At 37.7% G+C, this 12,327-nt stretch overlaps 1 protein-coding gene across 1 annotated transcript; it reads right to left on the reverse strand.

The window, feature by feature from the left end:
- Positions 1–4,227: 4,227 nt before the first annotated feature.
- On the reverse strand, positions 4,228–11,167 carry LOC120423961 (60S ribosomal protein L13). The gene is made up of 3 exons (XM_039587949.2): positions 11,023–11,167; positions 10,306–10,577; positions 4,228–4,813 (listed from the first exon to the last, which is right to left on the reverse strand). The coding sequence occupies exons 2-3, from the start codon at positions 10,546–10,548 to the stop codon at positions 4,397–4,399; spliced, it is 660 nt and encodes a 219-aa protein (XP_039443883.1). The 5' UTR covers positions 10,549–10,577; positions 11,023–11,167; the 3' UTR covers positions 4,228–4,396.
- Between the last annotated feature and the right edge of the window lie 1,160 nt (positions 11,168–12,327).

The raw sequence follows: 12,327 nt of genomic DNA on the forward strand, positions 1-12,327 counted from the left end.
AGGGAATGGCCACTCCGGGTGTGGCCAATCCGGTCAAAATGCCCATTTTCATTACCAGTTTCAAAAACCATGAATCTTGATACCCATATTGCCCCAAGTCGTATGGTTCGATTAATGTCCCCCCGGTAGAACCTTCCCGAGGGCACTGGCCACTCCGGGTGTAGCCAATCCAAACAAAATGGCCATTTTCATTACCAGTTTCAAAAACCATGAATTTTGATACCCATATTGCCCCAAGTCGTATGGTTCGATTAATGTCCTCCCCGGTAGAACCTTCCCGAGGGCACTGGCCACTCCGGGTGTGGCCAATCCAGTCAAAATGACCATTTTCATTACCAGTTTCAAAAACCATGAATTTTGATACCCATATTGCCCCAAGTCGTATGGTTCGATTAATGTCCTCCCCGGTAGAACCTTCCCCAGGGCACTGGCCACTCTGGGTGTGGCCAATCCGATCCGGGTGTGGCCAATGCGGTCAAAATGGCCATTTTCATTAACAGTTTCAAAAACCATGAATTTTAATACCCATATTGCCCCAAGTCGAATATTTCGATTAATGTCCCCCCGGGAAGACCTTCCTCCAAGGCAATGCCCACTCCGGGTGTGGCCAATATCTTACCAATGTGGTCCCAATCGCAATCCTTACAATCTTCATAAGAACAGAATTCCTCCCAATTTAGTGCACAAACTGTGTCTTTCAATGTGTGCGTGTGTGTGTGTGAGCAATAAAATTACCACCGTGGATCAGCCTTTGTCGAAACCTCGTAAGGCACTGAATTTTTCTGAGGCTATCTGTTAGCTTAAATAGTTCGCATGAAATGTGGCAACATGGTGCAAATTTTGCCTCCTCTCCTGTTTTCGTGGAACTGTCACGCGAGAATGTTGCACCACTGTTGCCACATTTCATGCGAACTATTTAAGCTAACAGATAGCCTCAGAAAAATTCAGTGCCTGACGAGGTTTCGACAAAGGCGGATCCACGGTGGTAATTTTATTGCTCACACCAACCGGACCCTGGGCAGCGAATGACCACGTTGGTTAAAGCTGCCATAAATAAATAAATGAACAACAACAACAACAACCGGACCCTAAGATGACAGTTTTCGTGAGTTGCGCGTATTCACCGACAGATGGGAAGTGGGCCTCGTCGGAGTCCGCCCATCAAATACGCAACTCAAAATTTGCAAAGAAAACTTTTTTTTCGTGACGGCCTTTGCGGCACGCTTATTCAACTGTTCTAGACTAATATTTGAACGTGGCGTATCTCTAAACAAGTTTTTAAAGAAAATGATTCCAGAATGCTTATTTTGTCGTTTTAAACCAAAACAAGGCAAAAACTATACTTATTTAAACTATTTACCATTTTCAAATGTTTGGCTAGATAATATCGAAGGCCGCCATCTTAGGCCCACTGGGCCCACAAAACGGGGTACGCTCAGTTTGTATGGGAGCTGTCAACATGCTCCCGGGCTGGCTCACACACACACACGCACACATTGAAAGACACAGTTTGTGCACTAAATTGGGAGGAATTCTGTTCTTATGAAGAATGTAAGGATTGCGATTGGGACCACATTGAAAAGATATTGGCCACACCCGGAGTGGGCATTGCCTTGGAGGAAGGTCTTCCCGGGGGGACATTAATCGAAATATTCGACTTGGGGCAATATGGGTATTAAAATTCATGGTTTTTGAAACTGTTAATGAAAATGGCCATTTTGACCGCATTGGCCACACCCGGATCAGATTGGCCACACCCAGAGTGGCCAGTGCCCTGGGGAAGGTTCTACCGGGGAGGACATTAATCGAACCATACGACTTGGGGCAATATGGTTATCAAAATTCATGGTTTTTGAAACTGGTAATGAAAATGGCCATTTTGACTGGATTGGCTACACCCGGAGTGGCCAGTGCCCTCGGGAAGGTTCTACCGGGGGGACATTAATCGAACCATACGACTTGGGGCAATATGGGTATCAAAATTCATGGTTTTTGAAACTGGTAATGAAAATGGCCATTTTGACTGGATTGGCCACACCCGGAGTGGCCAGTGCCCTCGGGAAGGTTCTACCGGGGGGACATTAATCGAACCATACGACTTGGGGCAATATGGGTATCAAAATTCATGGTTTTTGAAACTGGTAATGAAAATGGCCATTTTGACCGCATTGGCCACACCCGGATCGGATTGGCCACACCCAGAGTGGCCAGTGCCCTGGGGAAGGTTCTACCGGGGAGGACATTAATCGAACCATACGACTTGGGGCAATATGGGTATCAAAATTCATGGTTTCTGAAACTGGTAATGAAAATGGCCATTTTGACTGGATTGGCCACACCCGGAGTGGCCAGTGCCCTCGGGGAGGTTCTACCGGGGGGACATTAATCGAACCATACGACTTGGGGCAATATGGGTATCAAAATTCATGGTTTTTGAAATTGGTAATGAAAATGGCCATTTTGACTGGATTGGCCACACCCAGAGTGGCCAGTGCCCTGGGGAAGGTTCTACCGGGGAGGACATTAATCGAACCATACGACTTGGGGCAATATGGGTATCAAAATTCATGGTTTTTGAAACTGGTAATGAAAATGGCCATTTTGACTGGATTGGCCACACCCGGAGTGGCCAGTGCCCTCGGGGAGGTTCTACCGGGGGGACATTAATCGAACCATACGACTTGGGGCAATATGGGTATCAAAATTCATGGTTTTTGAAACTGGTAATGAAAATGGGCATTTTGACTGGGTTGGCCACACCCGGAGTAGCCAGTGCGCTCGGGAAGGTTCTACCGGGGGGACATTAATCGAACCATACGACTTGGGGCAATATGGGTAGGGACCATCCATAAACCACGTGGACACTTTAGGGAGGGGGGGTATGGCGATTGTCCACGAGCCATACAAAATTTTTTTTTTTGTATGGACAATTGTCCACGAGGGGGGGGGGGGGGGTTTAAAAGATTCCCAAAAAAGAAAATTCTCTAAATTTTGCATTTTTGAACTTTGTCGATACGTTGCTGAGATATTGCCATCATGCAAAGGCTAAAAACAGGAAAATTGATGTTTTCTAAGTCTCACCCAAACAACTCACCATTTTCTTATGTCGATATCTCAGAAACTAATGGTACGATGTTCAATGTTCAGATATGAAACATTCGTGAAATTTTCCGATCTTTTAGAAAACAATATTTTCAATTTTTTTTTAAGTTTTAGTGACAAAAAGTGAAATTAAAAATCGCCCAAAATTTTGTTACCGTGTATTATTTTTTTCAGAGTAGTCCTTATCCATACCTACAACTTTGCCAGAAGGCACGAAATCGATCAAAAATATCCTTCAAAAAGTTCTGGTTTTTGAATTTTCATATATCATTTTTGTATGGATAGCTGCCAAATTTGTATGGAAAATTATATGTACCAACTAATGATGCAAAATGGCTTCTTTAAGCATACACCTAAGGCACACCTTCCGATTAGAGACCCTAAGGATCTCTACTTCCGATCTCCGTACTTAGCTTCAGAGATACCGCGTAAAAAATTTTACGCGGTGCGTTTTCTAATTATAGTCGATTTCTCTGGAACGACATTTTTGCAATCTTTTTAAAGCAATTTGTAGGTTTTATTCAGATCTACATAGGGGAAATATACCCATTTTAATCACTCTAAGCAGTTCGACCGATTCTCATCACTTTTGCCGTTTTCCGCTATTAAATCAACATTTTTAGATGTATCAACAATGGAGAGTTGCTTGCTCACTTTTATTTGAGCTATTTATTACTTTGGAACAGTCAAAAACACTATATTAAAGCTGTAATTCATGATCAAAGTGCTGATAGGCCGATAATAGAAATAGGCTGAAAAGGGTATAGTTCCCATATAAAACGCTTTTTGAAGCTTGCAAAAATATTGTATAGTTTTAGAGAAATCGACGAGATAAAAAGCGTAATGCAACCGCATAAAAAGAGGTTTCACTGATTAAGTATCAACAACACACCAAACTAAGCAAGCTCCGGTGGAATCGCTGTTTAGTGGTTAGGTCGTCAGTTCGAACTCCTAGATTCGAGCAGAACCTTGCAATAGAGACCACAAAATACCAAGGGGTCATTAAAGTGGGATGGTTCGGATAATCGAGTCTGGACCGCATTTTATTTTGGGGGCCATACATAAACGACGTTGACACTGTTTTTTTTTGGGTTTTCGAAGCATAAATAAAGAGCTAGTTTCGGGTTTAGGTAATTGGAAATGCTCATCCCAACACGCATTAGTATTTATTCCATCCTGCAGCTGTTTGCACTCACTTACACGACGACGACGACGCGAATTGAAAAAAAGAAGAAGTAATCAGTAAAATTGTACACACCGGGGCGTTCAGAGACAAATCAGTAAGTCAACGGATTTACTTCTTGCTCTTCTTCTCGGTGGCCGCGGCCGGGTTCGCCTCGTTCTCGGCGTTCTCCTTGGCCTTCTTGGCACGGGCCCCAAAGTGGCGCGCGTGCAGACGGGCCTGACGCACCGCCAGGAACGCCGAGAACTTCTTCTCCTTGTCGGTGATCGGGCGGAACTCGACGGCGGGCTTCTCGTTGACGATCGGCAGCACCGGGCCGCGGACCTGGGTCGCCAGCTTGCGCTCCTCCTCGGTCGCTTCGCCCTTGCGCAGCTTCTTCTTCGGGTGGATCGGGAACAGGATCAGCTTGCTGCGGTACTCCTTCAGCCGCTGGATGTTCTGCTGGCGGCTCTCGACCGACTTGTTCTGGCGGCGCGGGTCCACGGCGATGCCGACGGTTTGCGCGAAGCCCTTGGTCAGACCGGCACCCTGCGGGGGGGATAAAGGAGAGAGGGGGATTTGTTAGAGCACCAGATTTTTCAAGTGTTAGTCAGAATAAATATTTTTCATTTTAGGGGAAAGTGGGGCAATTGTAACAAGCAAAGGAAATACTCGTTGAAACCCATTTAAAACGTAAAAAAATCTGTCGAATTTTATGATAATCATTTTATTCCAGGTCTTGACTAAGACTTTGATAGAACAAGTTTCTAAAAAATCTGACATGATTTTAAAATTATTGATTTTCCGTATGTTCTACTCAACTAGTGGGGCAAGAGGAACAATGCATGAAATACCATGTTAATTTGCTAACAATTAGATTCGAATGTTTTTGAAACATTTCTTTCATTTTTAGATGATATTATAATATTTTACTAAAATTTTGATAGTTTTTACGAAAAAAAAAATTACTTAGATGATAAATAGTAAATTTTCATGATATCACTATATTTTGTATGGACAATTTTTTTTAACAATTGTTTATCAGTTTTTAAGTACTTTTATGTATTTATTTCCCAATCAAATATGTTGTTGCAGCAATTCGTATTTTTTCCATACATAAAATCCATATGGTACACTTGCCCCACCTGAACAAGATTTTTTAAAAGCTCTCAACAAAAATAACCAAAAGATAAATCATACTTTATAATACCCCTTACATGTTTTCGCTTCATACATTTTTTTAAAATTTGTATGGAAATTTTGAGGGGGTAAAAAAACCCAAATTTTTGCGTTACGTGATAAAAGAACTCTCCCTAATAACTTTTGACAGGGTGATGTTCTAGGCTCTTTTGAAAGGTTTCGATTATCTAACTAACGATGGGTCGCATGATGGACCCGGACATCTTTTTTATTTAAATATCCGGCCTCCAAAAAGTGTATAAATAACACTTAAGTGCAAATAACTTTTGATAGGGTTGTCAGATCTTCAATGTTTTGGGCTCATTTTTAATACCTTTCTGAAAATGTATAACATGATAGGTTTTCTTGCAAAAACCACCTTTTTTACAATCTTCAAGACAAACTTGCTGATTTTAAATAGAGACCTATGGGACCCCAAGACGGATCGAATGAGACTAATACGGTCAAAATCCGTTCATCCAGTCCGGAGATAATCGAGTGACAATTTTTTGTCCACCCACCCACACACATCCACACAGACATTTTCTCAGAAAATGATTCTGAGTCGATATGTATACGTGAAGGTGGGTCTACGAGGTCAAATTAAGAGCGAGTCCACGAGCAAAGCATACCCATCTCGCATCGACCTCACCAATATGCCTGAAATTTTCAGGGGTTGTTTGTACATATAAAACTAGCATCTGGCCAAAATATGAGCACTCTAGGTCAACGGGAAGTGGGGCAAATCGGGACACGAAGTTTAAAGGTTCAAAAACGACAAAAATCTTGAAAAGGCTATATTTTTGGCAAAATTCCATTTAATTTCAAAATTCAAAATGCATCTGAAAGGGCTTAAAAAATTCAACAAAATGCAGGGAGAAGCATCCCAATTGGTTTAACCTAAAGGGAGTTATTGGCATTTTAGTGAAAAAATAGCATAATTTTCAAACTCAAATAAAAAAGTGTTCCATCCAGATATCAACTCGGTTCAACCTGCAGATGGTAGGGGACATCTGGGACTACCATCTGCGACTGAGAACGCTTTGGGTAAGGCAGTTTAACATATTAAATAGACACTCATACTTTTAGTAAATTTTTTGGTTGTAAATTTTTGCTCGGGGGACCCTTTAGATCCCATTTTCTGGTGATAATTTTATCATATTCGTGTTCCTGAGACAATTTCACATAAGAAACATGCATAAAAATTGTTATTTTCATCAATTTTAATCATTTAAAAAATGAAAGTTAAAAAAAATCTTCGATTCACATTTATTGAAAATCAAGGTCGTTTCCTAGGATACTAGATGACACCTGAAAAAAAGCAGCTTCTTAATTTTTTTTTCTTTCTTTTTTTAAAGGGTTAAAATTGATGAAAATAACAACTTTTATGCATGTATAGCAAAATATAGAGAATTTTCTCAGCTTTTCAAAAATATTTTTTTCAATAGTGGGCAAACATGGCCACTATTTATAAAAAATGAAAAACTGCGACTATTTTCAAAAAAGTTACCTAAAAATGGTTATAACTTGAAAACGGTGCACTTTATCAAAAAATCACTGAAGTACTTTTTGATTGCAAATTCGATTTTACATCAAAAAATGAAGTTGAAAAATTTTTGCGACCAATATTTCGATTTTTTGAAAAAATCTGTATTGATTCAAAAAATCATAACCAGGGATGGAATAATCGCAAAAAAATCATTTTCGCTTGCGAACTTTCTTCACCCGCGAAAGAGAGAGGAGGCAAATCACGCAAAAGAAAATCGCTCCCGAACTTCTCCAAGAAAATCAATCTGCTGATGATTTTTTGTGGATTTCCTTGTCAGCACCACTTAAAAATATTTATTTCATTTTGTTTACACACATTGCCCATCTACAAAATGTGACAGGTCATTTTTCGACGTGTGACGTTACACTTGCAAGTGTAGTAGTGAAAAAGATGTTCCGCCGAATAATCAAGATGATGATTTTTTTAGATTCCTTTTACCGATCTTTCGTGCGCGAGAGTGGAGTGGATGCTCTCTTCGGATTTTTTCTCTTGATGAACGTCCAATGATTTTCTTTTGATGATGATTATTCCATCGCTGATCATAACTCAGTCAAAGATTTTTTGCCCATTCTGAAAATTTCTGAAAAGTTGGCATTTTATGTCCTCTAAAACATATCAAAAAATAAAAAAAAATAAAAATAGTGTTTTTTTGCTAATCAAGTTTTAGTGCCAATAAGTTAAATTAAAAATCACCATTTTTTTTTACCGTGTATCATTTTTTTTTTCAGTGTAGTCCATATCCATACCTACAACTTTGCCGAAGACACCAAATCGATCAAAAAATTTCTTCAAAAGATACAGATTTTTGAATTTTCACATATCATTTTTGTATGGACAGCTGCCAAATTTGTATGGAAAATTATATGGACAAACTAATGATGCAAAATGGCTTCTTTGGGCATACCATAGGCACCAAAAAAGTTTCAGCCGGATTAAAAAATACAAAAAAAAATCGAATGACCGAAATCTCAGAGAATTGCTCTATATCATTTTTCATACAAGTTTGGCAACGATGAAAAAAGTGATAATTAAAAAGCTGAATCTTTTTAAGGATTTTTTTTATCAATTTGGTATCTTCGGCAAAGTTGTAAGTACTGATGAGGATTACCCAAAAAAATGAAAATGAAAAACAAAAATCACTTTTGTCACCGAAAAATTGATTTAAAAAAAATACTATTTTAATTTTTTTAGTTGTTGTGCCATCTTTTGAGAAAAATTGTGAATGAATCTTTTACCAATTCATAAAATACAAATTTTTAAATTTCCGATTTTTTTTATGTTTAAAAAAACTTTAAATTACATTTTCTGAGCCATAGTGCGTGATGGTGCAATGTCTGGATAAGGGGATCGAAAAAATCCTGTTTCCTAAATATTTTTTCAACAATTTATGAATTTAAATATACTCTGGAACTTTGAAATCGGGCAATTAGTTTCTGTCACAAACAATTTGAACCGGCGAAAATGATTTTTCAAAGTGTCACCTAATTAACCTGTCATTTTTAACTGACGATATTTGGAAAACAATTGATCCAATTTCCAATGTTAAAAAATAAAACTTTTGTGAAATTTTGTGATCATCTCAATAAATTTTAGTTCTTTTTTTTTTTCAAAATTTTAAAATCAAGCTTTTCGTTTGAAATTTTCTTTATTTCAGAGTTTAGACCAAAATATATATTTTTTGAAATATTCAAGTTGGATAGATCAGAAAATTTCGCAAAGGTTTCAATTTTCCACATTTAAAATCGAATCAATAGTTACAGTTAAGGAGTTTTTTTTTTTTTTTTAAAAGGTCCAATAAAACAAATTTCCAGTTTTTGCTTTTTGGGTGTTTTTGAAACCGCCTTGAGTCAGGGAATTGAAAAAACACCCAAAAAGCAAAAACTGAAAATTTGGTTTATTGAACCTTAGAAAAAAAATCCAGAGGGAGCGTTCTTTTATTACGTAACGCAATTGGGTGGCCGTGTTACGCTCCACACAAAATTTTTATGGAAATTTTGTTACGAGGGGGGGGGGGGAGGAGGGTCTAAAAATCCGTTTTTTTGAGTTACGTAATAAAAGAACGCTCCCAGAGTTGAAAGTTCCAGGCTGAGAAATAAATAATTTTCATCAATTCAAATTCTTTGTGAGGCTGTATTTCAGAAACTATTTGCCCGATTTTCAAAGTTCCAGAATGGAAGTTTAAGGATTTTTTTTCTTGATTAATTTGACCTAAAAATGGCTATCGAGAAATTAAAAATAGAGATGTGAGCCGGTAACATGGAGTGAAACATTCGTAGCTGTCATGGTAAACTTCACAACAACTGGACATAAAGTTGTTTCACTTTAAACAATGTTAACTCAAAAATGATGCTTTTGATCAAAATTTTGCTAAAGTACTTTTCGATTTAGAAGACAATTCAACATCTAAAAATGGTTTTTCGTTTTTTGTGCATATTCAATATTTTCCAGCTAGCACAATCTAAAAAAAAAAACAAAAGGTTCATGCAATCTAAGCTGAAAATTTAGCACTTTTTGTCAACTAAAACATATCGAAAAATGAAAATAGTAGTTTATGCAACAAGTTGCAAAAAGAGGATTTTTTCAGCACGAGTCTTACATTTATACAACGAGGTTCACCGAGTTGGATAAATACGAGGAGTGCTGAAAAAATCAAGTTTTGCAACGAGTTCCATACAACATTTTTTGCAATTCCGAACCCATTGAGTGAAATTTTAAGTCAAATTTTCATGTATTTTGTCAATAAATCGTTTAAATCAAAAAAATGTTGAAAAGTGTTACTTTTCGAAACAAGTGCTGAATAGTTCAACTTTTCAGCACCCATTTCAGTGCTGAAAAGTAGAACTTTTCAGCATTTATTTTGAAAAGTGTTGCTATTCGATTCTTTTATTTTTGGTACAAAAAAGTAGGCTATTTCGTCGTTTAAGAATGATGACAGGAAAAGTAAGTAGTTTCACGACGGAATTGCAAAAAATAATTAAAGGAGTAAAGTTTCTCAAAATCAAGTTTTTGTAAAAAGTTAAAAAAAAAATGGATAACTAGATCGCAGAAATCAAAGATTTGATCAAATCTAGTTCTGTTAAGTTCTAGACATCCTGACAAAATTAAATCACCATTTTAGTTTAATTTGGAGGCCATCGAAATCGTGTAAGTTGGACATGGGTTGGGCGTTCCAATCTCTCTGTCCTAAAATGTTATCAAAGAATTTCGCAATTTGAGAAAGAATACCCTGAAAATTTTTAAACAGACTTTCTTTAAAACTGGTCCCCGCAATGTAATCAAAATCCAGCTTCGCTACCTCCACGAATCAACTCACCTTCAGCTCGGCCAGGGTGAATCCACGACCGGGGCGGATCTTGGTGTTGTAGCGGGCGGACGGGCAACGCACGACCGGGCGCAGCGGACCGGCAGCCGGCCGGGGGAACACCGCCTTGGCCTTCTTGATGCGGTTCTGCCTGCGGCGGTACTTCCGGGCGGGCTGGTTGAACCAGGTCCGGATGTGCCGCTGCCAGTACTTGTGGAAGTGGCCATTAGATATCATATGATTTCCCTTCACCATCTTGGTCGAGTTTGGTTATCCTCGGGGCCCTGTGTTCCGGAGACAGAAGAGAAGAAAACAAAACACATGAGAACGAAACGTCATCGAAGGCGCCCAGCTGTCAAAGTGTGTGCGCAAAACATGCAGAACCCGGTGGCGATTCGCAAACATAACCTCGGGATTATTTTTTGGAAATTATTTCTTCATAACTTTTTAACCTTCGTAAGAATCCATTTATTAAACATTAATGCCATTAAATTTTAAAAGCACACGTCAAGAGTTGCCTCAACACGAAAAGCATTCTCGAGCGCGACAACCAAAAAATTGTAAACAAAACTGGGGCACACAAAAATCCCATTTTCTCGACAAATTCACCGAATTTCTCCACTCATCCACCGAGCACACATAAATCGCCACCGGTTCCATCAATTACCGCACAATTCGCAACACAATTTCAACCATTTCACAACGAAAAATCGAAATTTCTTCGCGTACCTCGATAAAAATGTGTTCACACAACTACCGTACAGGCCGGAAAAGAGAGAGAACGGGCGAAAGAGACGGAGCTATGACAGTTGGCGCGGCGGAAATGCGTGCTGTCAAATGCCGGGGAACGTTCGGATGTTACGTGCCGCGAGTGGCGCCTCCAAGCGGTCGATACGGGAAACAAACTCGGGTGGAGGAGCCTGCAAATAGGCAACATGCAGAGCATGAAATTGGAAGAAGTGAAAAAGGATTTTTTGAAGATTTTTGCCGACCATTTAACAAAGAATAATAGAGTAAATCTAGAGTTTTTTTTAAAAAAAGGTCCTCCATCATGCTCGCCATCATGTCTTATTTTGTATTTTCTACAGATAATAGGAAAAATGTCACTTCAAAAAATAAAAATGAAGTGTTTTCAATGATATGATTTTTCGAAGTAAATATCTGAAAAAAGGTATTTAAATTATAGATAACCAAATCACCAGAGAAAATTAATGTTCTAGTTTTGTTCTTAAATATTATCTTTGAAATTAAAGAACTCAAAGCCTACAAATTTTCAATTTGTATTTTTAATTAGTTTCGAGTTAATGTGTTTGTTGTATTATTTTTTTTAAAAGAATTTATAAATTATTAAATCTCTGATTTTTTTTAGTTTCGCAAATTTGACGTGGGACTACAGTTGAATTCAAGTGACAAACTTTGTACAAATAAACACTTGGCTGAAATATGTCTATCAAAGGCCAGTTAGCTAAATTTAAAAAAAAGTTTCGCAAATTTTAATTTTTGTTATTTAATTTTTATCAAGTTTTGATTTTTGAACCGTAATTGTTTGTAAATTTTGGAGATAAGATTTTTCGAAATATCTGTATGTATAATTGAAATTGGATAACCGATCTCTTGTGAAAATAAATTCTAGAGTTGTTTTTATATTAGGTCCTATGAACATATGAAAGACAATAGTTTATTAGTCCTTTTCAAAAAAAACTCTGGAATTATCAAATAATCTTGGAAATTTACATTTGTCAATTTGTATATTTTTTTTTGTTTTGAGTTAGTTTTTTGCCTTCCTCGCTGAGGATAGGCTATAAAATCACTCGGAAATTGAACTTCTTAAATACACCTACTTAATAAAGCATTTTCTAAGCAAATGTCTGAGTGTGTGGTTGATAAAAAAAATGTTGGATTTCATTAAATAAGCATAAAAATATCGTTATTTTATTTAAGATTTATTTTTATTTTTGAATTATGAATATTTGACTTTCAGATTATTATTAAATTTTTTTTTAATTTTTAAATTATTAAATCTCAGAGTTTTTT

This window comes from Culex pipiens, chromosome 3 (genome assembly GCF_016801865.2).
Source record: "Culex pipiens pallens isolate TS chromosome 3, TS_CPP_V2, whole genome shotgun sequence".
Classification (NCBI taxonomy): domain Eukaryota; kingdom Metazoa; phylum Arthropoda; class Insecta; order Diptera; family Culicidae; genus Culex; species Culex pipiens.